Source organism: Pteropus alecto, unplaced genomic scaffold (genome assembly GCF_000325575.1).
Source record: "Pteropus alecto unplaced genomic scaffold, ASM32557v1 scaffold201, whole genome shotgun sequence".
NCBI classification, from domain to species: Eukaryota; Metazoa; Chordata; class Mammalia; order Chiroptera; family Pteropodidae; genus Pteropus; species Pteropus alecto.
The window spans coordinates 207,494-233,429 of NW_006430503.1; the positions used below are offsets into that span (position 1 = coordinate 207,494).

Genomic DNA, 25,936 nt, shown 5'->3' on the forward strand with positions numbered 1-25,936 from the left:
CAGTTTGCAGTTCTTGTTCTAGTCCTCCCCATCCTCTAGCATCACACTCTGGTTTTGTGTGTTCCAAGAAAGTGTTCCTTCCCACTGGGTGGTACAGTGACCCAGCACTACATTGCACAACTAGAACGTTTAACTCAGTTTTCTCTGAACTCCTGTACCTGTCATTTTGTCACTTTGTCATTTACTGTCCTATGTTATTAAAGAACATATTTTTCAATGAGAGAACTGGCCTTTGTCCTTGGCCCAACTACAAGTTTATTCTGTATAAGTAGATGGTCCACAGATATTGCTAATCGAATTATTTACATGTACTGGTTATTCTTATAAAAGGCTTAGCGTTTACTCTTGGTGTTGATTTATTTTTGGATGGATTGAAAGCTATTAAAATTCCTTTAGTTTAAGAGAATATGGATACAGTATCAGATCTTTTCTACTACATTTAATTTTAATGAGATGTATGGAAGTGTATTTAGATCAAGAATTCTAAGATTGTGTGCTATGAGCAATTGCACAAATGTTAGAAGAGAAAAAAGTGTGTATAGAGAAAAAAATGTGTATAGAGAAAAATGCCAGTGCTGCCTCTTTTGGTATATGTAGTCTTTGGTCTACTCATGAGGAAGTTTTCTTCTTTGAGAACTATTTTTGTTTTATGTTGTAGAATATTGGAGCTATTTTAAAAAACATTTAATCAATATATGTATTCTTTAATAACATTACTTTTTTTTCCTTGTCATTTCTGCTTTATTGTTTTCTTAGGTGAGGATCAATATTCTTTATTTTACAGGGAAGAAGAGTCTCTGGTAGAACAGTTTGTGTTTGAAGCCTTGGTTACATATATGGAAAGTCTGGCCTTAGCACATACGGATGAGAAATCCTTAGGTAGGTCTTATCGGAGCTTCAGTGTACATGCCAATTCTTTTTGCCTCACAAGTCTTTAAGAGCTTTTTCACTCAGAGGTTAAGCCTCAGCTCATTCTCTCACAAGGGCAGTGTGCTTTTCTCACATCTCCCATTTAGGGCGATAAATGTAAAGGGGAGATATGCCCCTGCAGTGCCTCAAATCCAGTTTGTAAAAGAATCTGTCATCTCCTCCTCCTCTAAGATCATGTATTTCTGGTGGCCACTGAGGTTGACTCCTAGTTGATCAGAGATCCTGCCCAGGGCAGATAGGGCAATTTTATGGTGAGTTAAAAACACCATGTATCCCTGGTGGCTACTGAGGTTGGACCTCTGGTTGGTCAGATACCTGCTCATGGCAAGTGGGACAATTTTATTTTGACTTCCAATGAAGCTAGCCAGTTGCTATTTTGACACAAAATGTGACAATGTACAGACTGTACAGTGTAAAAAAAGCTGGATGTAATAACCACTGAGACATGATCATTGTTTCTTAACTCAAAAGAATTTAGAAAGGAGAAAGTCATTACAAAATTATGATAAAGCTATTTTCACCATAATTAAGAAATAAAAAAAAAAAAATTAGGTCAGAAATAGGCTAAAGTAGCTAAGGGAATAATAAATGATAGTCTTTACATTAAGTTCTGTCCAGAAGCTGTTAGAAACATCATGGAATTATTGAGCCAGAAGACTTCTTAGAGATCTCCCTATTCAGTCTCTACACTAGTCAGGGCACAGAAATCCAGAGAATATAAACAACTGATCTAGGTCACATAGTGTGATGGCAGAAATTCTCTTTTACTTATCCAGATTTTGGTTTCTGTTTATTTTTTTAAAAGACTGAGCTCTATTATCCTTTATGTTGATAGCCTATGATGGGCAAAAATGCTTAAAATTTATTCCTTGCCATCAAATAGCTTAATATTGCTTTGTTTATCTCGACATCTTAAAAACTGCCATATTTAAAAAGCATAGAAAGGGAACTTCTTTGGTAACAGAGGTTAAAATAAGTTATGGAAGGCCCCTTTCCTAAATAACCCTAGACATCTATGCATAGTGTTACGATTTTATTTACGTTTTCCTTTTATAGTGGCTGTATTATTAAGCTGTAATATAGTTGAACCTACATAAGAAGGGGAGGAACTGAGACTCAGTTTAAGTAAAAGCTTTAAATTGAGGTACACAGACTCTTGCCTGGTATGTGGATTTTGTAATACTTGCAAAGTGTCTTCTATCTCAAATCCATAAGATTGCTTTGGCCTGCTGGAAGACTGATGGAGCAGTTTCTCATTAAGTGTGGTATTGCTATATATGTGAAGGTGCATCATACTATCTTACAGTCTTGCATATGGATTTTGGTTTTGGTTTTGGGCATGCAATGTAAATAATTTATTTAAATTTTATATTCTGAGGGTTTTATTAACTGTTATAAAATTACCTCTAAAAAAGTAGACCAATTAACTTATAATACTAATCTATTAATAATAATCTGCTATATATCTTTTTTGGCAATAAATTTTTGTACTTGAGAACAGGTACAATTCAACAATGTCGTGATGCCATTGATCACTTAAGGCATATCATTGAAAAGAAGCACATTTCTTTAAACGAAGCAAAAAAACGACGTTGCCCACGGTAGGTGATATTGCTTTTCCCCTAACATAAAAGTAATTCTCAGTTAATAGAGGAGAATCTGCGAGGAATGTGTGGAAATATAAAGAATTAATTTTCTAAACAGGGAATGTGGGAAGTGAAAAGTCAGTTTTCCAAAGACATTAAAAAACTTTATGTTTGAAGGAGCTTTGCTTAAGTTATAAATTTGATCTCGATTGGGATAACAGATAGAATTTAAAAATTAGTTTTGTAACTGAGGATTTATTTTACCCTTGTGAATTTGAAGACAAATCGATGTGGAGTTATTTGTGCATGAACTATTATGGAGTATATTTGAAAAATAAGAAATGAAGTATTGAAAGTAGAATTTTGATAGACGTGAAATTATAGAATTATGAAATGAAGCTGCTCAAAACCAAGGCTGGGTTATTGATTGACCAGTGGTTTCTAGTCTTTGCTGTTGTTCCTATCACAGCAAGGTCTCATTCTCAGACATGGTGGGGGGGTGTGCCATGCACCTCCCACTCCAGATCTCAGACATGGTGGGGGGCTGTGCCATGCACCTCCCACTCCAGATCTGTGGTGTCCGCCACTCTGCAAAAGCATTGGCCCTTGTAGACTAGATATTAATATGGCCTCTTTTTTAAAATCAGTTCTTCCAGAGCCTACCATTAACTTATGACATCTCTTTAAATCATTGGTTCTCAAACTTGAGCATGCATCACAATTAATTGGAGGTCTAATTAAAACACGAGTTGCTGGACTCTGCACTCAGAATCTGTTTCAGGAGGTCTGAGGTGGGGCCAAGAATTTGCATTTCTGGCAAATTTAGATAACACTGATAAAGCTGTCCTAAGGACCACCATTTGAGAAGCACTGCTTTAGATTTTAAACTCTCTTTTGTTTTGAAGTACAGTGAAAAGGAAACATGAAACTACGGTGGTGTTCTTTTAAGAAATGCTTTTAAATGTTTCCCCCAAAAAACAAAATGAAGGTAAGCAGCATTTAGGACCCATTTAACCTGTGACATTTTGATTTTATTTTAATGATAATACATTAGAAGAACTGTAATGCTTTTTAATGAGGTTTCTACATGTATCAGTGTGGCAAATCGAGTTTATGATTTCTAGACTCTTGGGTCAGTTAAATGCTAAATGTTGGAGTGTGTATTATGTACTGTATGTTATCTCCATATAGAGGATTTCCACCTGCGGCATCATTGTGTTTATTGGATGTGGTCCAGTGGCTTTTAGCCCATTGTGGGAGGCCCCAGACAGAATGTCGACACAAATCCATAGAACTCTTTTATAAATTTGTTCCTTTATTGCCAGGTACGGTTATCTTTATATTCTATAAATGACAGGTTTTGCTTTTACCAGTAGTTTAGAGATGCGTACTTATTTAACATGTGATCTTTTCATTGTTTAGATGAATATAACAAATGTTTCTAATAAATCTAAAAATTAAGTATATTCATTAACTATTACAGATCATTAGTATGACAGTTTGATAAATTATGGCTGTACATTTATCAAAGATTTAGAGAAGGAAAGAAAAACATGCTATTTTGATGTTAGTCAAATGGTACAGGGGAAGTAAATTTAGAATTTCCCAGCATTTTATTTCCCATTACTTTTTTGTTTTTCCATCCCATTTAAAAGAAATAAAGAAGAGTTGGATGACCACTGTAATTATTAAACGTGATATTCAATTAAGATTTAGAAATCTTATTAATAGTTAATGAACTAATGTAGTTGTTTTCTATCAATATATAACTAATAAGGAACTGCTAGTCTCCTAAGTCTGAATGATGTCATCATTGTGATATTAAAGGAAAGAAGTGAACCCGTAGTTTTCAGTAATTACTGCATTAAAGTATTAAACTATAGTTGTAGACTTGAGATAATGACTAAATTTCTCAAGAATAAATGTATTGTTCTCTTTTCTCCAGTAAGTCCAACCCCAGATTTGGTAGCTTAGGCATGGGGAAGCTGTGCCTCACGGCAGACATAGGCCCTGGCTTCCTTCCTTTGAGTGCACTATGTACTAGTCCAGAACCAATACTTGTTCTCAAGTGTGCATCTGGGTGAGAAAGGTGACAATGTACTACAAATCATGGTAGAGAGCCAGTTCTCTGTAGAAAATGGGGTGGAATACAACTTCTGGGCTTTTTCTTCAGGGAAGAAAAAGTAAAAATAACTTCATGTAATTCTAAAACTTAGAAGGATTCTGTATTTTGGTATACTATGGAATATATTATAATGTTATATACTATATATTTTACATACTATATATTAAAATTATATTTCTCCTGTATATCAGTGGTCCCCAACCTCTTTGGCACCAGGGACTGGTGCTCCTATAAGAATCTAATGTCTGATGATTTATGGTGGAGCTGAGGTGGTGATGCTAGTACTGGGGAGCGGCTGCAAATACAGATGAAGCTTCACTCACTTATTCTCTGCCCACCTCCTCCTGTACAGCTTCGTTTCTAACAGGCCATGGACTGGTACTGGTCTGCGGCCTGGTCGTTGGGGACCGTTGCTGTACATTATATATAATAATAAATATAGTATATTTTTATCCACTATACTATAATTTTGTTTATATAGGACAAATGTATATTTGTATTTTTAACTCAGAATCATTTAAAAAACAGTATTTTATATTTGCTTATAGCTTTTAGATAAAGTTGGTTTTGGATGTTAAATCATATTTTACACCAGTCTTGTAACATTTGGGTTTCTGGCTCTCTGGCTCACACGATCTCTAGTAATGTCAGCTTGACTGATCCTAGACATTCCTATTGCTCTTCTCAATTGCCTTTAATATGGACCTCATATATATATTTTAATGAAATAAATGAGTTCTACCTCTCAGAATTGTTTTTGTTAAACTAAGGATGCCAAGTAGTAGGTGCCCCTTGCCTTGCTACCAACGTATAATTCTTATAAAATTAACATTTTCAGTGTCCTCCAATGGTGCATCAACCTTTCTCTTCTGTATCTTTTCCTCTAGTGGTTATTAAGGGGCAGAATTAGGCGTTTCTTTAGATCAAAGATCCTTTGTCCTGAGGTCCTGCAGAGTTGTGGTACTGGGCCCATCTCAACACCCAGGTCAATGGAATGTAAATGACAGGTGCAGATATGTCTCTATGAGATGTGTCAGGGGCTTCTGAATGCTGAGACTCAAAGAAGGGGGAGCATGTTGGACAGAAAGCCAGAGTGACATAACTATAATCATGAGAAGAATGAGCAAGAAGTAGAGAGCTGGGAAGGTTTCCAGCTCTCCAGATATGCTTTCCTATTTTTCTCAGGCTTATCTCTCTTCTGACTTATATTCCTGTGTTGTTCTTTTACTTGTTCTATTTGTGCCCTTTATTTTGATATTCTTTTCTATCACTCTTAGCTAGTACTTTGATGTAGAATTGAAATATCTTATTATTTTCACTCATTATTATGGTTTTATTTTCTTTGTTCTTAGTGAAAATAATGGAATGTTTAATATTTCTTTCTAAAATAAACCCTGAAAACATGGCTTTAATCTTTTACTTATGTAACTTCATTTGACACAATAGAAGAACTATTTCTTAATACATCTTATAGTACTTGGACTCTTCACTAACTTCATTAGAAATGCAGTACTGTTTTGGATTTTTCACTAACTTCATTAGACTCAAAATAATTTGAACTTTTCAGATCCTCTCATTTCAGCAAATACAAAATACAATTTTATATTTTTTCTTTAGAAATGGATTGATACCTAAAAGAAAAATACCTTTTAACAAGCAGATCATTTGACTCTCTTATTTAATAAACACTGCACTTAATGTATGGTAGATACTATTCTAAGCACTTTTTCAGATATTAACTACTTCAATTCATTTAATCTTCGTAATAACCTCAGAGGTAGATACTGCTATGAGTCTCATTTACAGATGAGGAAACTGAGACACAAGAGAGACAAAGTCCCTTCAACTAGGAGGTAGCACAGCCAGGACAGGAGCTTAAGAGTCACAGTTTTCTTTTTGTGTTTATCTCTTAAATTATTCTTTAAAAAAAAAAAAAAATAGTTAAGAAAAAAGGCCAAGGAAAGACATGAAGCTTATCGTTATTCAGATGGTGTCCAACAATTTTTAGAATGTTTAAAGAAACTATAGTAAATGGCTTTTGGTGGAAATACTTTCTTGGCAGCAATTATAATGAAACAAGTTGTGAGTACTATGATTTTAAAAAAGATTGTCATGCATCATTTTGAAATTTTACTACTCTGGTAGATAGTTTATATGGGACTTTATGGAAAATTATGTTTGAATTATTGTATAGCGCCAGTCTTGTTCTGGTCTGATTACATTTTTTGATTTACCAGACTTTCAATTTTTGTTATTTTATTATTGAGGGATGTTATTTTTAATTAGGCACAGTGATTAGATGAAATAATGTTAATTATGTGAAAGTTAATTTACATGTGTGTTTCAATCATTTCTTTTTTTAAGGCAACAAATCTCCTTCTTTATGGCTGAAAGATATTATCAAGAAAGAAGATACTTCTTTTCTCATAAACACATTTGAGGGGGGAGGAGTTGGTTATGATCAGCCATCAGGCATTCTTGCTCAACCAACCCTCTTCCACTTGCAAGGGCCATTCAGTCTAAGAGCTGCCCTACAGTGGATGGACATGCTTTTGGCAGCGCTTGAGTGCTACAACACATTTATTGAAGAGAAAACCTTTGAAGCACCTGAGGTCCTGGGTAGGTAAAATGTATCCTATCAAATCTGTATCCATTCAGCCTGGAGTTATTTTGGGGAAAAGATCAGAAGGGTTTTTGATTAGGCAGTTTGCTGCTGTCACAAAATAAATAACACAGATGATAACATCATTTATTTAGTACTGTGAGAAATGCTTTTCATGCATTCTTATTTAGTCTCACAGTGAGGGTGTAAATATTATTTAGATGACACAACTGAGGCTACAAAAATCTGTCCAAAGTCAGTATTTCCTTTTTGTCCTGTCCACAGGTTCTTGACCATTATATAAAAATAACTGTTTGAAGTTTTCATTTGCAAGTAGTATATTAAAACAGTTCTTCCTGACGTGAGGCTTTGGTCTGTTATAGTCAAGGAAATTTGGTGTTTGAGAATGAATGCTTAATATATTTTGTCACAATTCTTTGAATACACAGTGACCTGTCATCAAATAATTTTATTCTGTGTGTCTGTGTATTGTGTCTTTGTTATTATATTTTCCTATTCCTTAAGCATTTTTATTATGCTATGGTAATAAGTGTTGTTTGCAGAAAGCAAAATATAAGGTGGAATGTGTTTGTGTTCCTTAGCCTATGCTAGGAAGAAGAAGGTAGGCAGGACCCCTCCTTTTGGTGACCTAAATGGGACCTGTGAGGGCAGGAGATGGCTTTTGAGAGGTGTTTCTCTTTGAGGGCAGAGCATCTGGAACTGACTTTTGGCTGACAGATGTGCTCTCTGTTTTGTAGTTCTCTGAACAGGCATATGTTAATCTTCTGTGGTTTCACTTAAATCTTCTCTTTCATGGGCTGAACCTTAGACTTGCCATTTAGAACGTGTTCTGTTATTTAAATGATTTTTACTATAGTCAGGGAATTCACTCTAGTGCTGACTAAAGGTACTACCATTCTCTCTTTAATTCTGTCTGATGTGAAGTCCATATTATGGGAATTTGGAAGAAAGGAACCAGGCTATTTTCCTTCTAGCTTGAGGATGATAGAGCCAGGCATATTGGGGGACCGTACAATGCACACATACATGCTAAGGTTAAGGAAAACAGATTTTATACCATTCTGAGAAAATCTGGCTCCCTAACATGAGATTGTGTGATTCTAGCATGAGATTATCAGAAGGCTAGGTCAGAAAGTTGTGAATTTAAAAACAGCAATGGTTCAATTGCAAATAGTATCTTGAGTTTACTGTTTTAAGAGATCTTGTGTATTCTCATTTTGAAAATTTAAAGCAGGAAAAAAGGATAGGAAGTACTCAAAACCTCTCCCCTAACCATATTCTGTAGTGGTAAACACTTAAACAGTTTAGTGTTGGCTTTTCTGAACTTTTCTTAGACATATTATATTTTCTAATTTTCATTTTTTTAGTTAATGTGGTCATTATCTATGCTTTACTGTAATTTGCTTTTTATTTGTCTGAAAATGCTTTCTTATCCCTACTCTTATTTCTTCCCTTCGGGAATGCCCATTATTCTTATGTTTTCTTTCCTGATGATATCAGCTAGTTCTTGTATTTCTTTCATTAGTTTTCATTCTTCAATTTCTCTGTTCTTCCTTTTGATTTATTTCTAGATTTCTGTCTTCAGTATCACTGAATCTTTCCTCCATTTGGTCAACCCTATTTCCCTAGCTTGCTACTTCATTTTTCACCTCTTTCAGGGTGTTGTTCATCTGCAGAAGTTCTGTTTGGTTCTTTTTGAGGGTTTCAGTCTCCTTGCTAAAAAGCTCATTCTGCTGCTCTGGCTGTTTTTTCAATTCCTGGAATTGTTGATATGAATTATTTTGGATCTCACTGAGTTTTTTCAGAAGCACCATCCTGAATTCTCTGTCATTTAAGTTGTATATTTCTATGTCTGTAAGCTTCTTTTCTGGAGATTTTTCTCTTTCTTTCGGAGCTGCCTTGTCAACTTGGTTGTTCATGGTGTTTAATGGACTATTTCTCCACCTGGGCATTAATGGAAGTGTATTCTGTTGTTTCTCCAGAAAGATTTATTATATAAAGGTCTCTCTTTAGCCTGCTACAAAGAAGGCACTTTTCTTTTGGTTTCTAGTAAGTGGCATCTAAACTTTTACTAGTTTAGGTGCACTAGTTTAGGCTTTTATATAAAGCCTAACATCTTTTATTTTCTTGTAGATTTTAATCACAGTTGCTACTCCTCAGTTTCAGCCTCTGTCAGTGTTAACAACAGTTTTGGTAGCGTTTGCAGAGCCCCTGGAGCTCTGCAGTATTCGGTCTCGGAGGGTATGGGGGGAGGAGCCCTCTGAGTTGGGGATTAGGGGCTGCAGCTCAACCTTGGTTTTGCAATCACGGCCGGTAAAAATCAACTGTTGTTTCTCTACGTTCCCGTCCCGCTTCTCTGCTTTCTGCCCTGATGACTGGGCCCTGCCACCAGCTGGCCGCAGGGGGATCACAGCTTTCTCAGGCAGGGGTTGTTCAGGGAACTCACTGCTCCTCTCCTCTCCCTTCTCCTACAGAGAGCTCCTGCTGCAAGAGACAACTTCTTTATTTCTCCCAGTCCACCACCCGACACCCAGGGTTGTGACCTGTGGTAGCTCTTATGCACAGATCCAATACTCAGATGTGCTGGTGTGCAGTTTTGGTGTTTTTTTTGTTGAGTTTTAGATGTTCAGCTTACTGTTATTTCAAGGGGAGATATCTGGGGATGTCTCTCACTCCGCCAAGTTTCCGATGTCACCTGTGATTTGCTTTTAAAAAGAAAATTAACATATTAGGCATCTTTTTATGTTGGTATATATAGCTTGATCTAATGTGTACATATTACTAAATTATGTGAATATATTACAATTAAGTAGTCTTAAAACAGTTTTATTCATTTACCTTGTGAGGGCAGGGAGACATTAAAAATAATGTACCTTCGTTCAAACTTTAGAGTTGACCAAAAAAATTTTTCTTTTAGCTTTCTGATGTGTTGTAAATGGTGACATTTTAAAATAAAACTGGTAATGTTACTTGAAAAAAATGTATTCAGTAGAACATAAATAGTACAGTAGTTTTATATTTCAGCATCATCAGCTTTAAAATAGTTTCTTTACTGGAAATTATTATTACTACTCCATATCCTTTCCATTTTTTATCCTAAAATATTAATACTTTTATGCTTATGTTTTTACTTATAACCCTATCTATGTCTTTGCAACAAAGGGTCTATGTGTTTAAAGGTTTCTTCTTTGCTTGAATTATCATAGCACTTGTTATTAGGGCACATTACATTCATTACCACCACAACAATATAAATACAATAAACATTTTTATAATTACACATAAAAAGTAAAATTATATGGTTAGCATTCTATTTTATTTAGATTTTAGTACTTAAAAACCTTTTTCACATAAACAAGTGCTATATTTGAATAATTCTAAAATGCACATTTTCTCACATTTAACATATTTGTGGTTGGAATGTGTCATACAGCTTATGGTCTATTATATTCAAGGAAATTTGGTGTTTGAGAATCATTAATATATTTTCTCTAAACAGTTCTTTGCACGTGTTAACAAAAATTATTTTTAATGATCTGTCAGTTTACAGTTTGATTAGCTTTTCTTAGATTTTATGAAAACAAAGAATTGGAAACCATCAGACTTATGAAAAGATTTCTTATTCAGTCATTACATTTACTCTTTCAACACATATGTCACTATTTTAAATTATCGCTTTAGGGCTTCAAAGGTCTTTATACCCTGAGAAAATAAACTACAGTAAAATGGGGAAGAGGAAATGGTATATCTTTCTTTTGTTAAGCAGGAGAAGGATAATCAGGAAAGAGGTGGAGATGAGCAAGGAGCACCAGCACAGTCATGTTTTCATATAGTTGAGCTTTATGAAAATGTCCATTTGGAAGTTAATCTGAAATTGATTCCATAAAATGACCTGTGTGATAGACACCTGTTTGAAGACTGTCATAACTGGTCTCTCTATGGCCCCTATGAAGGACATTTAAATTGTTTCTATTATTTCATTATCAAGAATAATGCTAAAATGAACATCCTTACAAACACATCTTTGCAATTCTGCCATTATCTCACTTAGAATTTCAGTGCTGGATCAAAGTACCTGAGCTTTTTAACATTTTATAGAAATTGGCATACACATTTTTAAAAGCATTTGATAAGTTTTATCAAGTTACTCTTTGAAAAGATCAAATTAATTTATATTCCTACAGTAATATTCGAGAAGCAAGGCCTAACCTTCCATAGATCTGTTCTTACTGTATGAGTTTAAAGTTGAATTCTATTTGAGTGGTATTAATTCTGAAATTTTGAAATGAGACGAAATGACTTCCATTTTATTCAGCTTTTATTGAACTTTTTTTCTGAATTTTGAGTTTTAACTAAAAGTATATCAAAGAATTTTGAGTTTTAACTAAAAGTATATCAAAGAAGGAATTTTACAGTAACCTTCGTGGAGTTAGAAGGAAGTATATGTTAATAATTTAATGTAATTTTTCTCTAGGTAATGAAACACAGTCTTCACTTTGGAAAGCAGTAGCTTTCTTTTTAGAAAGCATTGCTATTTATGATATTATGGCCATAGACAAGTGCTTTGGCACTGGGGCAACAGGTAACAGACCCAGCCCACAAGAGAGAGAAAGATATAATTACAGCAAATGCACAGTTGTCGTTCGGATAATGGAATTTACCACAACACTGCTGGACATCTACCCAGAAGGCTGGAAGGTAGGGTCACTCTGCTTCTCTATGAATGTGAGGTCAGTACTTAGCACTGGGAAAATGCATATAAAGTACCTATTAAAAATGGTTTTGGCTTTCTTAGAACTTTCCATTGCTGTAGTAGTAACCTGTTCTTGAAAATAATAAAACTTTGTGTGTATTTCAGATGCTTGTGTGAATAAAATACAAAATTGTTTTTCTAAATTCTTATTGGATATTGCATTTTATACTATGATCAAGCATCTGCCTTAGGAAACATGCATTAGCAAATATTTGTAAATGTAAGTATCTGTGAGGCTTATTATATAAACACACTTCAGTCAACCCATCCAGTTAACATATACTATGTACTACTTTATGCCAGGCCCTGTCCTATGGGTGTAGCATTGCCCTAACACATCAGGGCCTGGAAAACTATGTCCACAGGCCAGATCTCACCTGCTGCCTGCTCTTGTAAAGAAGGTTATTGGAACACATCCAGATTCGTTTGTTCACTTATCCATGGCCACTTTCACACTATAATGGCAGTTATTTAACTAGTTGTTATGGAGACCATATGGCCCACAAAGCCAAAAACATTTATTGTCTGACCTTTTACAGAGAAAGTTTACCAACCCTTGCCCTAGCCAGGCAAAACTTTTCAGCTTCATGGACTTTACGCTCAAGTGAAAATCTAAATCCTGACCAATAGATGTGTTTTTATACAAATCCATCTTTTACAGCTTCTTGGGAAGTATTTATGTAACACAAACCTTATAAAACTCTTGGTGAAAACCCTATGTGAGCCCTCAAGCATAGGTTTCAATATTGGTGATGTCCTTGTTATGGATCATCTTCCCGATGTTTGTGTGAACCTGATGAAAGCCCTAAAGAAGTCCCCATACAAAGACATCCTAGAGATGCACCTCAAGGACAAAATAACAGCACAGAGGTGGGTATTTGGGTCATACTCCAGGTCAATGTCATGGTGGAATTTAAGATTGCAGTGTGCTCTGGCGGTGTGTGTTGCTGCTGTAGCCCTATTTCTTAAAGTAAAGGATCTCATCAATGGGATGTTTAGTGCAGAGGATCTGATTAGTTGTTTGAAAATCATCTATTTAGCAAATGCCTTTCCTGCACCTTAGAGTATGCACGCCTTGGACGTGGCTTAGCCCGTGTTGATCTCCATGGCTGGATCAGTGCATGGGCCTCTTGTTTGGTGTTAGCCTGTGTCTGCTTTCCAGGGCTGTGTCATAAATTTGAGTGCCAGGTAGTTAGAAAATACAATTGTAATAGAACACACACTTTTTTCCCCCAGCATATCATGATAATTTAATGAAATCAACTCTCATCTAATTTTCTTTTTGCTTTTTTCACATGGCCAGCATTGAGGAGCTCTCTGTTGTTGATCTGTACGGCCCTGATGCTTATGTGGATAGGGCCAAGCTGGCTTCTGTTGTGTCTGCTTGTAAACAACTACATAAAGCTGGTTTTTTGCATGTTATATTACCATCTCAGGTAACCACAGCCAATTTGTTTTTACATTTCTCTTAGCTTCATTATGCTAATTAGTATATTTATTTGTATTCTTTTTTAACATCTTTGTATACAGAGCATGCTGAAGTGGGAATTATAGAAATACTTGCTCCAGACATGTAGGTGTTACCAGGAATATAAATGAGAAAGTAAATATAAAAACTTATAAAATGAAAATGATATAAAGGACATTTGAATATTTCCAGCAGCCTTCTGAAGAACTTAGAGACTAACTGCTTTTATGTCTTTGTGGTTAGGCGACATAAAAGAAAAATACAGCATAGAAACCAAAGTCGAGTGAATATTTTCCTGACAATTAGAAGACAGTTGTCACTATTAGCTAACATAAATTTTTTAATTAATGAAAGCTGTGAAATTTTTTTTAAATAAAATATCTTATTGCTGGATATTTCAATGTTGGCTTTATTTTAGTCCGTAGATCAACGTCATTCTATTGGCACAAAGCTTCTTTCCCTGGTTTATAAAAGCATTGCACCTGGACGTGAACAACAATGCCTTTCTTCACTAGACCCCAGTTGTAAGCGATTGGCCAGTGGACTTCTGGAGTTGGCCTTTGCTTTTGGAGGACTGGTAGGAAAAAGACCTACATGCTGTGCTATCCTAATGATGTAAATATATAACTCACATGCATTGTGTCTTTAAAAATAGGAATTAGTTGGGTAAATTCTTAATTGATTTACAAAAAACCTCTAAGAGGTCTTTTGTTTTTCTTTTAATAAGAGAAAGAGAACAATATTCTCAAATTGAGGTTTTCGTCTATCTCTCTTTGTTTTCAAAAGGAGTTTGGACAGAGAACAGCTGGTCTGTGTTGACACAGTGACTAATTCTTTCCCTGTTCTTGGTGATTCTTCAGATAGCTTATTAGGGAGAGCCCCTGGAAGATAATTCAGAGGCACCACAAAAAAATGTCTTCATTGTTTGTTTGATCTGTGTAGGGTTGGCTTCAAACAGTCTTTGCTATAGCTGACACCTGCCAACCAGTTCAGTAGGTTCACCCCATTCTGCCCATCTTCTTTTCTCCTGTAGCAGAAACCTCTTTACCCCTTTGTTGACTTAATGTAAACAAATTACATACTTAAGTCATCTAAAAATACTCACCCTTACTAGACTCTCCCCTCAAAGCAACAAGATTTCTGGAAATTTGAGAGAAATGAGAGTCAGGGAAGATTTCTTTCCCAAAATGAAACATAGAAAATGGAGGCTCTTTGAAATATATGCAATACAAACTTGAAACCAGGCCTTTTAAACATCAGGCTCTCTTTAGACCTTCCTGTGTGATTTTCCACTTTCAAAGTTTATAGCTACCCAACGAGTCTTTCTGTAACATTTAAGATATGTAATTCTGTTATCGCACATACTTTTCTTCCTTCTTCTTAGTGTGAATGCCTTGTGAGTCTTCTTCTGGACACAGCGGCATTGTCCATGCCATCCTCAAGAGAGTGCCAGAGAAACATTGTCAGGTTCTGTCATGGAGAGTATTTTTATTGCTTGTTCTCAGAAATAATCAATACTGAATTATTGAAAAATACAGATCTCGCTGTATTGGAGCTCATGAAATCATCTGTGGATAATCCCAAAATGGTAATGAAATTTTACTTTACGTAAACTATATTTTCTAATATAATGCTTATATTTTTTGAAATATATCATTAAAACAAAACAGGATCTCTTCCTGGAAAGTTTAAAGCTCTTGCCAGTGTTTAAAAACAAAATCAAAGGAAACAAAACACAGCCTTTATGAATACTTAATAATGGATGTTGAAACATTATTTTTTGTAATCTCTCACTCAAAATCTCTAGGCCTATTGCCATGTAGGATATTGACTTTTGTCAAGACTTGGCATTAGAGTTCATAAACCTTTCCTGAGTCCCAAGCCTGCTTTTCTTCTCCAGCTACAACCTGGTCCTATACATTCTGTTATTATTTCCTGCATGTTCCTGCTATAGCCCACTTTTCTCCCTCACATTGAACTTTTGGAGACCAATATTTAACATAAAATTGATTTTGGTTTGCTAAGCTTATAAAATTTTGAAATTTAAAATTTACCTGGTCTGTAGACAATCAGAAAGTGTTACAAACTGTTGGAATGACCATTTTAAGGGAAAAGTGCATAATTTTCTACTGAATTAAGAATTTATTCCAAACAGTGCTTGTTGTCTGTTGTAGGAGAATATTTTATGGTAGATTGCACTAGGAATTTATATTTTTTAAAGTTATAAATGAAATTGCAGTAGACTCATAACACTCAGGAAATATAGTAATTTGAGCTTTTAAACTATTCATACATCTAGTAAAGATGATGGACAAAAACCAAATGCATTTACCTCCACCTCCTCAGATCCCTCTAAAATGACCAAAACAGTTTTTTAAAACAGTCTTAAAAGGCGCGCGCGCACACACACACACACAAAGTGACAGCACTTTGGAAGCTGGAAAGCAAAAGAACAATTGGTAACAGACATCAGAGCCCAAGAAAGCTGCAGTGTGACCATAACAGCGGGAAAATGGGCAGCCAGTTTGTGCTGCAGAACTCAGAAAGGGGTCGGGGCAGTGGAAACCCTGGGTTTCTGGAGTACAGAGAGAGCAAGATATGGAGGAAGACTGGTTCAAGATTAGCCATTCCCTGCAGTCAGGGGACTGATCCTTCCCGACTTGAGACTGGAGGTCTGGAGGTGGCAGATTCTCTGGACAGAATAAACATCTCTCGACTGGAGACCCTAGGCCCAGTTGAGTGTAAGGGGGTGTGTGTGTGTGTGTGTGTGTGTCTGTGTGTGTATTCATATATATAATATTTATATATTTTAAAGAACTTGAGTGAAGATTAGAATCACATTCAGTATGTAATACAAGTACCTCTTTACACAGTGTAGTGAAGTTTGGGATACTTTGCACCATAACAAAATCATTTTATTATTTCACTAGTGAAAATTCTAGTTTGTACTTTTATCTCTCAAGTTTATTGTCAGTTCTTCAACTCTACTGATTGTGTCTCCCACTAATTTTTTTAAATAATCAAAGCATTTTTGGTGTAAGCTGTATTTTTGTATTTTGCCCATTTTTCTGTTGAGATGTACATTCTTAATTTGTAAAACATTTTTGTATATTAAGGATAGTAGAACTCTGTCTATTATGTATGTGGAAAGTACTTTTTCCTACTGGCCATTTATCTTTCAGTCTTGGAGTGTTTCTTCTATATAGAAATATTTAAATTTTTATCATTAAATTTATCTTACTGTTTCTTGACTCTTTATTGATGTACGTTTTAACAGGTGTGAGGTGATATCTCATTGTGGTTTCGATTTGCATTTCCCTGATGATTGATGATTTTGAATACCTTTTAATGTACCTATTGGTCCTCTGTAGGTCTTTAGAAAAATGTCTATTCAGTTCCTCTGCCTATTTTTTAATTAGATTGTTTGTTTTTTTACTGTCGAGTTGTATAGGTTCTTTATTTATTTTGGATATTAACCCCTTATCAGATAGGATTTGCAAATATTTTCTCCCATTCTGTAGCTTACCTTTTCATTTTGTTGATGTTTTTCTATGCAGAATCTTTTTTAATTTGATATAGGCCCACTTATTTATTTTTGTTTTGTTGCCTTTGCTTTTGATGTGAAATCCAAAAACTTATTGCCAAGACCAATGTCAAGGAGCCTACCCCCTAAGTTTTCTTCTAGGAATTTCATAGCTTTAGGTCTGACATTCAAGTCTTTAATACATTTGTAGTTGAGTTTTGTGTGTAGTGTAAAATAAAGGTCGAGTTTTAGTCTTTTGCATGTAGCTGTTCAGTTTTCCAAGCATCATTTATTGAAGAGATTATCCTTTCATCATTGTGTATCCTTTACTTATTTATCTATTTTTGTTTGAGTTTATTTTTGGGCTCTCTGTTCTATTCCATTGATCTATGTATTCGTTTGTTTCTTTCTTTCTTTCTTTTTAATCCCAATACCATACTGTCTTGATTACTTCAGCATTGTGATAGAGTGTACAGTTAGAAAGTGTGATCCTCCAGCTTAGTTCTTTCTCAGAATTGCTTTGGCTTTTGGTGTCTTGTGGTTCCATACAAATTTTAGAATTGTGTGTTCTATTTCTGTAAAAAATGCTATTGGAATTTTGATAAGGATTGCATTGAATCTATAGATTTGTTTGGATAGTGTGGACATTTAACAATATTAATGCTTCTGTATCATGAGTATGGAACAGAAAGTCTTTCCACTTTTTTGTGTTGTCTTCAATTTTTTTTTAATCAATGTGTTCTAGTTGTCAGGGAACAAGTCTTTTACCTCCTTGGTTAAATTTATTCCTGGGTATGTTCATTTTGATGGAATCGTTTTCATTTCTTTTTTTGATAGTTTGTTCTTGGTATGTAGAAGCACAATAGATTTTTGAATGTTGATGTTGTATCTTGTAGCTTTACCGAATTCATTAATTTTAATATGTTTTGGTTGGGTCTTTAGGGTTTTCTAGATAAAATATGTCAGCTGCAAATAGAGTTTTACTTTTCCTTTCTAATTTGTATGCCTTTCGTTTCCTTTTCTTGCCTAATTGCTCTGGCTGGAATTTCCAGTACCACATTGAATAAAAGTGATGGGAGTGGATATTCTTATCCCGTTCCTGATCTTAGAGGAAAAACTGAGCTTTTCATTGCTGAATGTGTTAGTTGCGGGCTTGTCATATATGGTTTTTATTATGTTGAGATTTGTTCCTTCTATACCCTCTTTGTTCAGAGTTTTTATCATGAATGGATGTTAATTTTTATCAAGTGCTTTCCTACATCTGTTGATGATCATATGGTTTTTATTCTTCATTTTAATAATGTGATGTGTCATGTTGTTGATTTATATTTGTTGAACCATCCTTGTATCCCTGAAATAAAACACATTTGATTATGGTATATGAACTCTTTAATGTATTGTTGTATTTGGTTTGCTAATATTTTGTTGAGGATATTTACATCTATGTTTATCAGGGATATTTTCCTGTAAATTTCTTTTCTTGTATTTTCCTTGTCTGGTTTTGGTTTCAAGGTAATGCTGGCCTCGTAAAATGACTTCGAAAGTGTTCCCTTCTGTTTTTTGGAAGAGATTGAGAAGAATTGGTATCAGTTCTTTTATAAATTTTTTGGTAGAATTTTCCCATGAAGCCATCTGGCCCTGTACTTTTGTTTGTTAGGAGTTTTTTGATTACTGATTCAATCTCATCTCCTTACTAGTGATTGGTCTATTCAGATTATCTATTCCTTTCTGATTCAGTCTTAGAAGTTTGTATGTTTCTAGGTATTTATACATTTCTTCTAAATTTGCCAATTTGTTGGTATATAATTGTTCACACTAGTCTCTTATGCTTCTTTGTATTTCTGTGGTGTGAGGATACCCTTTTAAATACAGGGAAGTTAAATGAAAGCCTCCCTAAATTCTGATCTTTAAAGCTTAGTCTTTCCCCACCCCAATTTGACTTCCAGAATATGGTCAGCTAGGTATATTCTCCCACGCAGGGTATTGGACTGTTTTAACAAGCCCAAGAGAAAATAAATATACTGTCCTCACTGCCCAGCTATATCAGTTCACAGCAATCATCATGGCCAGTGAGCCCTGCTCACTAACACAGTGATTGTAGTCAGTTTCTTAATATGTACCAACAGCAAAGAGTACAAAGCACCTGAAAAAAGGATTTTTAAAACTGACTGGCAGGAAAAAAGCTACTTGAAATGGAAATGTGAAAAGAAAAACTTTAGAAAGATTAAAGAAAATGCTATATCCATTGCTACTGAAAAAGTACATCAGGGAACAAAAAAGAATTCTTGGGAATTAAGCACAGGCATCAGAAATAAAATATGAATTGGGTAAGTTAAAATTTAGTAACTCTTACACAGAATAGAAGAAAAAAGACAAAATAGGAAATAGGAGAGAAAGATAAGGAAACTTGGGATCAATGTATAAGTTCCAGCACTCGGGCCTCCACCCCAGATGGTAGACAGCCTTCTTGGATAACACAGCTGGAGAAAATTTCCCAGAAATGAAGGACTTGAGCCATTCATTGGAAGAGGAAGAGGGCCATTGAATGTCCAACATGGAAGAGGAAGAGGGCCATTGAATGTCCAACATAGTGTATGAAAACAGCTCCACGTGGAGCACTTTCTCGAAAATTCAGAACTCTAGAGGTTCACTATTAGAAAAGATTCTGCAAAGTTTCTGTAGAAGTCCTGATTACATTAACCCATTTCCTGTTTGCCCAAAAATACTCACCAGTGGTGCTTGTGGCTGCAGCGTTGTTCCGAGATAACTCATGTATTAACAGTCCTGACCTTACCCCCAGAGTTTGCCACAAAGTATCTTGCTTTTATTATTTTCACATCACTCTAGTATATCGATAGTCTTTGGAAACAAATGACATCATTCTATTTATAGCATTCTGTTTTTAGTAGTGGTATTTCCATTTATATAAAATAATAACTCAGTCTCTGAAAATGTCAAATCCTAGAAAACATAGCAATCCTATACGTGATATTGAAATCATTCTCAAACAGTCCTTAGCTGAAGATACATTTAATGAATAAGATTTATGTTTACATTTTGTTACATTAGAATTAAAGATGAGTTCTATTTAGAAGTAATTCCAAGAACAGTTTTTGGGTTTTTTTTTTTTTTTGCACATTGAAAACCAGTCATATTTGCTTCAGCCTGGAAGAGCGTGTTTTTATGTAAAATTAAATTAACACTGCCAGTGAGCTGCATTTTTTTTTTCCCTAAATGGAAAATGGGTTAAAAGGATCAAGAAATTGGATCGTTTTTGTGTTTATAGCAGTGGATGCTATAAGTCCTGTGAGGCAGATTTTCTTCACAAATCAGGAAAGATCTCTAATTTGGAGTTCTAAATCCAGCCAGATTATCATTTACATGTGAAAGTCGACGGAAATGATTTTTAGATGTGCCAGATCTCAAAGAAATGTATTTCTGGTGTAGTTCTTACCAGAAAGCACCGAAAGAAATACTTCACTGAAATAAGACAGTCAGCTGAGAAAGAGAATGATGTTAGATCTGGGAAGTTGTTGACCTGAACTCGAGAAGTGGATGAGTCTCCTGGAGGTGTTAAAATAAGACCCAGAACGCAGAGGTCACCAACATTCAGAGTGGGCACTGCATTGTCACAGAGATGGAGCCGATAGATTTCTTGATATGTTTGGATGTCTTGAAATTTCATTAATTTGGGAGAGTTTGATGAATAATGAGGGACACGTTGAAAACAGCAAAGGAAGCAGACAGTGTTGACTTCAGGGAGATCAAAATGTGCAAGAAAGGAAAAGTTTGGGTAGTTTACAATTCAGATTATCTGTGAAAAATGTTTACATTGTCATAATGATAGGAATATTGAATATTAATCTGACCAAATAGAACGCATTATTGAAAGTTGGTGTGACAGGAAATGTGTACATGCAAGCCTACATGTATATGCTTGTCTGAATATGCAGGTGTGTGAATGTGCGTACATGTGCACATACACACATAGTCATAATGATGACGAAAGAAAGCTAATTCTTTCTCTCAGTGAGAATGCCCCCAACTAGGAGAACAAGAAATAGCAACATGAGCATGGTTTTATGGAAAAGTTGCATGTTAAAGTACTGTTCTCAGTTTGCGAAATTGTGAAGTTAATGGCTATTATAGAAATAACAGCTTCATTTTCCAAGAATAGCTTTGAAATGTAAGTAAAGTTTGTTATATATGTGTCTTCATGTTATGACTTCTTCCTCCATCACCACACATTTGTTTCAGGTGAGCACTGTTTTGAATGGTATGTTAGATCAGAGCTTCAGGAATCGGGCCACGCAGAAATACCAAGGACTGAAACTTGCAACTACAATTTTACAAAACTGGAGGAAGTGTGATTTGTGGTGGGCCAAAGATTCTGCTCCTGAAAGTAAAATGGCAGTGCTGACCTTATTGGCAAAAATTTTGCAGGTATTTAAGAGACCTTAAAAAATACAATTGTTATTTTATCCTCTGTAACTTATATCTTTAAAAATTTGATTGGAGGTTTGATAAATAAAAAATATTTTGACTAGACAATTGCTGATTATCTTATATTTTAGACTTTTCCTGTTATTTTACTTTATTATCACTTGTACTTATTATCATTTTTTATACTTTATTTTTTAGTGTACCTTTATTTTCATTGTCTTATCAGATAGTTTTAAAATATTTTAGAACAAGAATAGTCTAAATATTGTCGAAGCTCAAGAAAAAATGTGTAAGTTATTTCAGAAATTTAAAATTTTGAAAACTGTATGGTAAAGGAAATTAGCGGCATAATATAGAATTGGATCATGTTTTTATTTTCTCTCCTTTAGATTGATTCATCCATATCTTTTAATGTAAATCACAGTGCATTTCCTGGCGTCTTTACAACATATACTACTCTACTTGCTGATTCGAAATTGGGTCTACATTTAAAGGTAAGTATTAAAAACATGTTTTTTCCCATTATATTCTTCCTTACTTTCCTATTTTAGTACATTTGTGATGTTTTCTGCAATGGCAAGTTTCAAACGTTCCAAAGCAGGGAGACTAGAACAGTAAACCCCCATGTACCTGTTATGCATCCTCATAGCTGTCTGTCTATGGTCATGTTTGTTTCAAATGTACAGTCAGTCACTCCAGGCCATGACTTTGAAGGAAACCCCTGGTATCATGTTATCTGATCTTTACATACTTTAGTATGTCTCTCCAAAAGATAAGTATAATTACATGAGGTTATCATACTTAGAAGAATTAATATTTGTCTTTGCATATCAGTGATTTAAATTGGCTTTTTTGAGAATGCTATATTAATGAGTGACAGAATTTTAACTTAATTTTTGTATTAATAAGTAATATAAAATATCTTGGTAATTTTTAGGTCAAGAACATAATAAACATTTTAACTTTAAAGTCCTTTAATAATTAGATTTTACACTCTAATAAAATGTGGCCTTATTCAAAACTGTCTCTTTACTGGACCATGAGGATTTTCTTTGCAATGTTCCACTCTATGTGATTAGTCAAGTTTCTCATATCTCAGTATGAGGGAGTCTGGGAACTTATCTGCCACACAAGGGAGATAGGAAACAACACCTCGTTTCTTTTAAGCTCAGTATGAAGTTTTGAGTTCTGCAAGGGATATTTGTTAATTACCCCATAGGTTATAGGTTATTTAAAATGTTCTTTCCACTCAACTCAGTATATTTCTACTAGAGTCTATATTTTTAGGAGAAATAGCATACAGAATCATCATACGTGTGTGTGTGTGTGTGTGTGTGTGTGTGTGTGTGTGTGTATGACACTGAGTTGGCCCACTTAACCCTTTAGAGTAGAAGCCATGATACAGCATTGCATTCAGGTTGGTTTTTGATGTTCTAGAAGGTATTTTGAAGTCTTTCATTGAATCTACCCAGTGCTTTATTTGCAGTCTTTAGTAACAGTAATTTATCTTATTCTGTAAGATCTGTAAGCCAACCACAACTAGTGCAATTTCATATGTCTGCATTGCTTCACAGGGTCAAGCAGTAATTCTTCTTCCATTCTTCACCAATCTAACTGGAGACAGTCTTGAGGATCTTAAGCATGTTCTTGAAAAGCTCATCATTTCTAATTTCCCTATGAAGTCTGAAGAATTTCCCCCGGGAACTCTGCGGTACAATAATTATGTGGACTGCATGAAAAAGGTTAGTTTTTAATAGTACCAAATAAAAGTAAAACATTAGGGCTTTTTTTTTTCTGTTACATTTCTTGATGAAAAGAAGAAAATGAAATATTCGGAATTAGAAGTGTTCTAACTTTAAGAATTCAATTTAATTCATTTTGAAAGCTGGATATCTATGAAGGTAGATGATTATCAAAATCCTTTAGAATTAATTTTTTTCCCCTAATTTAAAATTTGAAGTATTTTATACATAAACATATTGTGACATGCTTTATGGATGATATATAAATCTTAAAGAATAATACTAAAAAGAGCTAAGAAATAGAATATTGTCAGTATGTTTCAGTTTCTAAAATTGAGTACTGGTTATTTGAGAAACATACAGTGATTATCACCCATATTAATTAATATATAGTTGAAGATCCCTGAAATATCAATGGCTTAAAGTGGTAGATTATTTCTCTCTTCTATACAGTTTTAGTTTGATGACTTAAGATAGCTTTACAGTTAGCAGAGGCCAGTCTTCCTTTACCTTTTTCTCTTTCATCTTCTGTACATAGCTTCTATCTCATACAGAATAGCTGCTCTAGCTCCTGCTATCTTCTTTTCCCTTCCAGCCAACAAGAGGTGGGGAACTATAACACAGAACACATTTCTTCATTTTAAGGGCTTAATCCAGAATTTGCATATACCAATTCTGCTGGTATTCCATTTGCCACATACATCTGTAAGCAAGGCTGTGAATGTTGTTATTTTGGGCAACTGTATTCTCATACTCGAGTTCAACCAGTAAAGTAAAACTTAGACAGTGACCATTGGAGGGTGGGTAGTTGTCTGCCGTACTCATGATGGACTGAGCCCTGAGCCAATGTCTGAATACTTAAAAATAATGAAGACACTGTTTTTGTTTTCATAGTGCTTAGAGGAAAGCAAGGAAGAAACAGAAACAAAAAACCAAATGATTAAAACACACTTTACTAAATGGTAGGATAGAGATAAACATATGATATAGGTGTGGCAGATTATATTTTCCAAAGATGGCTGATTTTTCCATGGAGAAACAAAGTCTGATTTTCCTTCCATTTTGTATGCGTTGGCCTCATAACAAAAAGAATGCAGTAGAAGTGATGCCGTGTGACTACCAAGACTAGTTATTAAAGGCTTACAGCTTCCACCAGACTTTCTCTCTTTCATGGATCTTTTGTTTGTGGGACCCAGTCACCATCCTGAAAGGAAGCCAAGCAGCCACAGGAAAAAGAAATTCAGAAGTAACTGGGTCAACAAAGGGAACACATCAAAGAAACTGTACAGATTAGCTTCAAAGATGAAAGAGAAGGTGTTGTATTCATTAAATAGAACAAATAAGGACTCTTGGAAATTAAATATATAAAAGCAAAATTTTAAAAAAATCTTCACAGAATAGGAGATAAAATTGAGTATATCTCCTAGAAAGTAGAATAAATAAGACACCGAGATGGAAAATGGGAGAATAAAGATGAAAATGTCAGATGAACAGCTAGACGTCTGCTGTGCAATGAGGATGGTGTGGAAAAGACACACATCTCTAGAATAAAAGAGCCCACAGAGAACCTGGAATGGTGAAGGAAAATGACCTCAATTAAGGCACATAATTATGGAATTTCAGAACCTGAGGTTAAAGGAAGATCCTAAAAGTTATTAGAGGGGAAAATACCTGTAAAACCTTAAAGATCAAAGCTCATATATTTAACAAACATATACCAAGCATTCATTATATCTGCAAAAATTACAAAAATATTACCTCGACTCCCAATTTGTTAATTCTCTGTAAAATTGTTATAATTTTCTATTTTTTATTAGAACTGTTAAAAACAACAAATGAAAATTCAACAAAGTTATCATTGTTTCTTTTCTTTTCTTTCGTAGTTTCTAGATGCATTGGAATTATCTCAAAGTCCTATATTGTTGCAGTTGATGACAGAAATTCTTTGTCGGGAACAGCAACATGTTATGGAAGAATTATTTCAGTCCACTTTCAAAGAGATTGCCAGAAAGTAAGTTATTCTATTCTAGTCTGGGATGCCACAAACAACATTTTATTTCTGTGGGAAATTATCTTCTCTGTTCCAAAAAAAGTTGAGTGGCAATTGCAATCAGCTTTTACAACTCAATTTTTTTTTGTACTGTTTTGTGTTTTGTAAGAAAAAAAGACTTTTATCCTGAAAGTTTCAAAAATACTCAGAGCTAAATTTAAAACTATAAGTGAACCTCCAGATTAAACAGGCCTTAGCATTTTCGGACTTTATCAGTACTTTTATGTTTGGCTTCCTTATTCAGCATGTTTTTGAGGTTCATCCATAATATAGCATGAATTAATAGTTTATTTTTACTGAGATTTTAAAAAATTGTGACAATTAACCAACTATAGAACATTCTACACAATGCAGAATACACATTCTTTTTGAGTACACATGTAACATTCTTCAGGACAGGCTATATGGTAGGCCATTAAATAAGTCTTAATAAATTTATAGAAATTTTGAAATCTTACAAAATATGTTTTCTGACCACAACTAAATTAGAAATCAACAACAAAAGGAAGTGTGGGAATACAAAAACATTTCATTAACAAATTTGTACATAACCCTTGCATGAAGGAAGAAACAAAGGAAATCAGATAGTACTTTGATCTAAATAAAATAAGAATAAAGCATATCCAAATGTCTGAGATGCAGCCGAAGCAGTGCTTAAAGGGAAAATTGTTTCTTAACGCCAATATTAGAAAG

At 34.6% G+C, this 25,936-nt stretch overlaps 1 protein-coding gene across 7 annotated transcripts in view; it reads left to right on the forward strand.

The window, feature by feature from the left end:
- The window catches only part of PRKDC (protein kinase, DNA-activated, catalytic polypeptide), a 191,844-nt gene that overhangs the window by 65,658 nt on the left and 100,250 nt on the right, over positions 1 to 25,936 (forward strand). For all 7 annotated transcript variants that reach the window (XM_015592731.2, XM_006905155.3, XM_025049081.1 and 4 more), the window contains 13 exons: positions 785 to 879; positions 2,432 to 2,531; positions 3,708 to 3,841; positions 7,006 to 7,260; positions 11,739 to 11,962; positions 12,679 to 12,887; positions 13,321 to 13,453; positions 13,904 to 14,062; positions 14,870 to 15,073; positions 21,266 to 21,451; positions 21,841 to 21,945; positions 23,026 to 23,193; positions 25,077 to 25,204. In XM_015592731.2, coding sequence (XP_015448217.1) covers positions 785 to 879; positions 2,432 to 2,531; positions 3,708 to 3,841; positions 7,006 to 7,260; positions 11,739 to 11,962; positions 12,679 to 12,887; positions 13,321 to 13,453; positions 13,904 to 14,062; positions 14,870 to 15,073; positions 21,266 to 21,451; positions 21,841 to 21,945; positions 23,026 to 23,193; positions 25,077 to 25,204 — 2,100 coding nt within the window. The remainder of the gene's footprint in view (positions 1 to 784; positions 880 to 2,431; positions 2,532 to 3,707; positions 3,842 to 7,005; positions 7,261 to 11,738; positions 11,963 to 12,678; positions 12,888 to 13,320; positions 13,454 to 13,903; positions 14,063 to 14,869; positions 15,074 to 21,265; positions 21,452 to 21,840; positions 21,946 to 23,025; positions 23,194 to 25,076; positions 25,205 to 25,936) is intronic.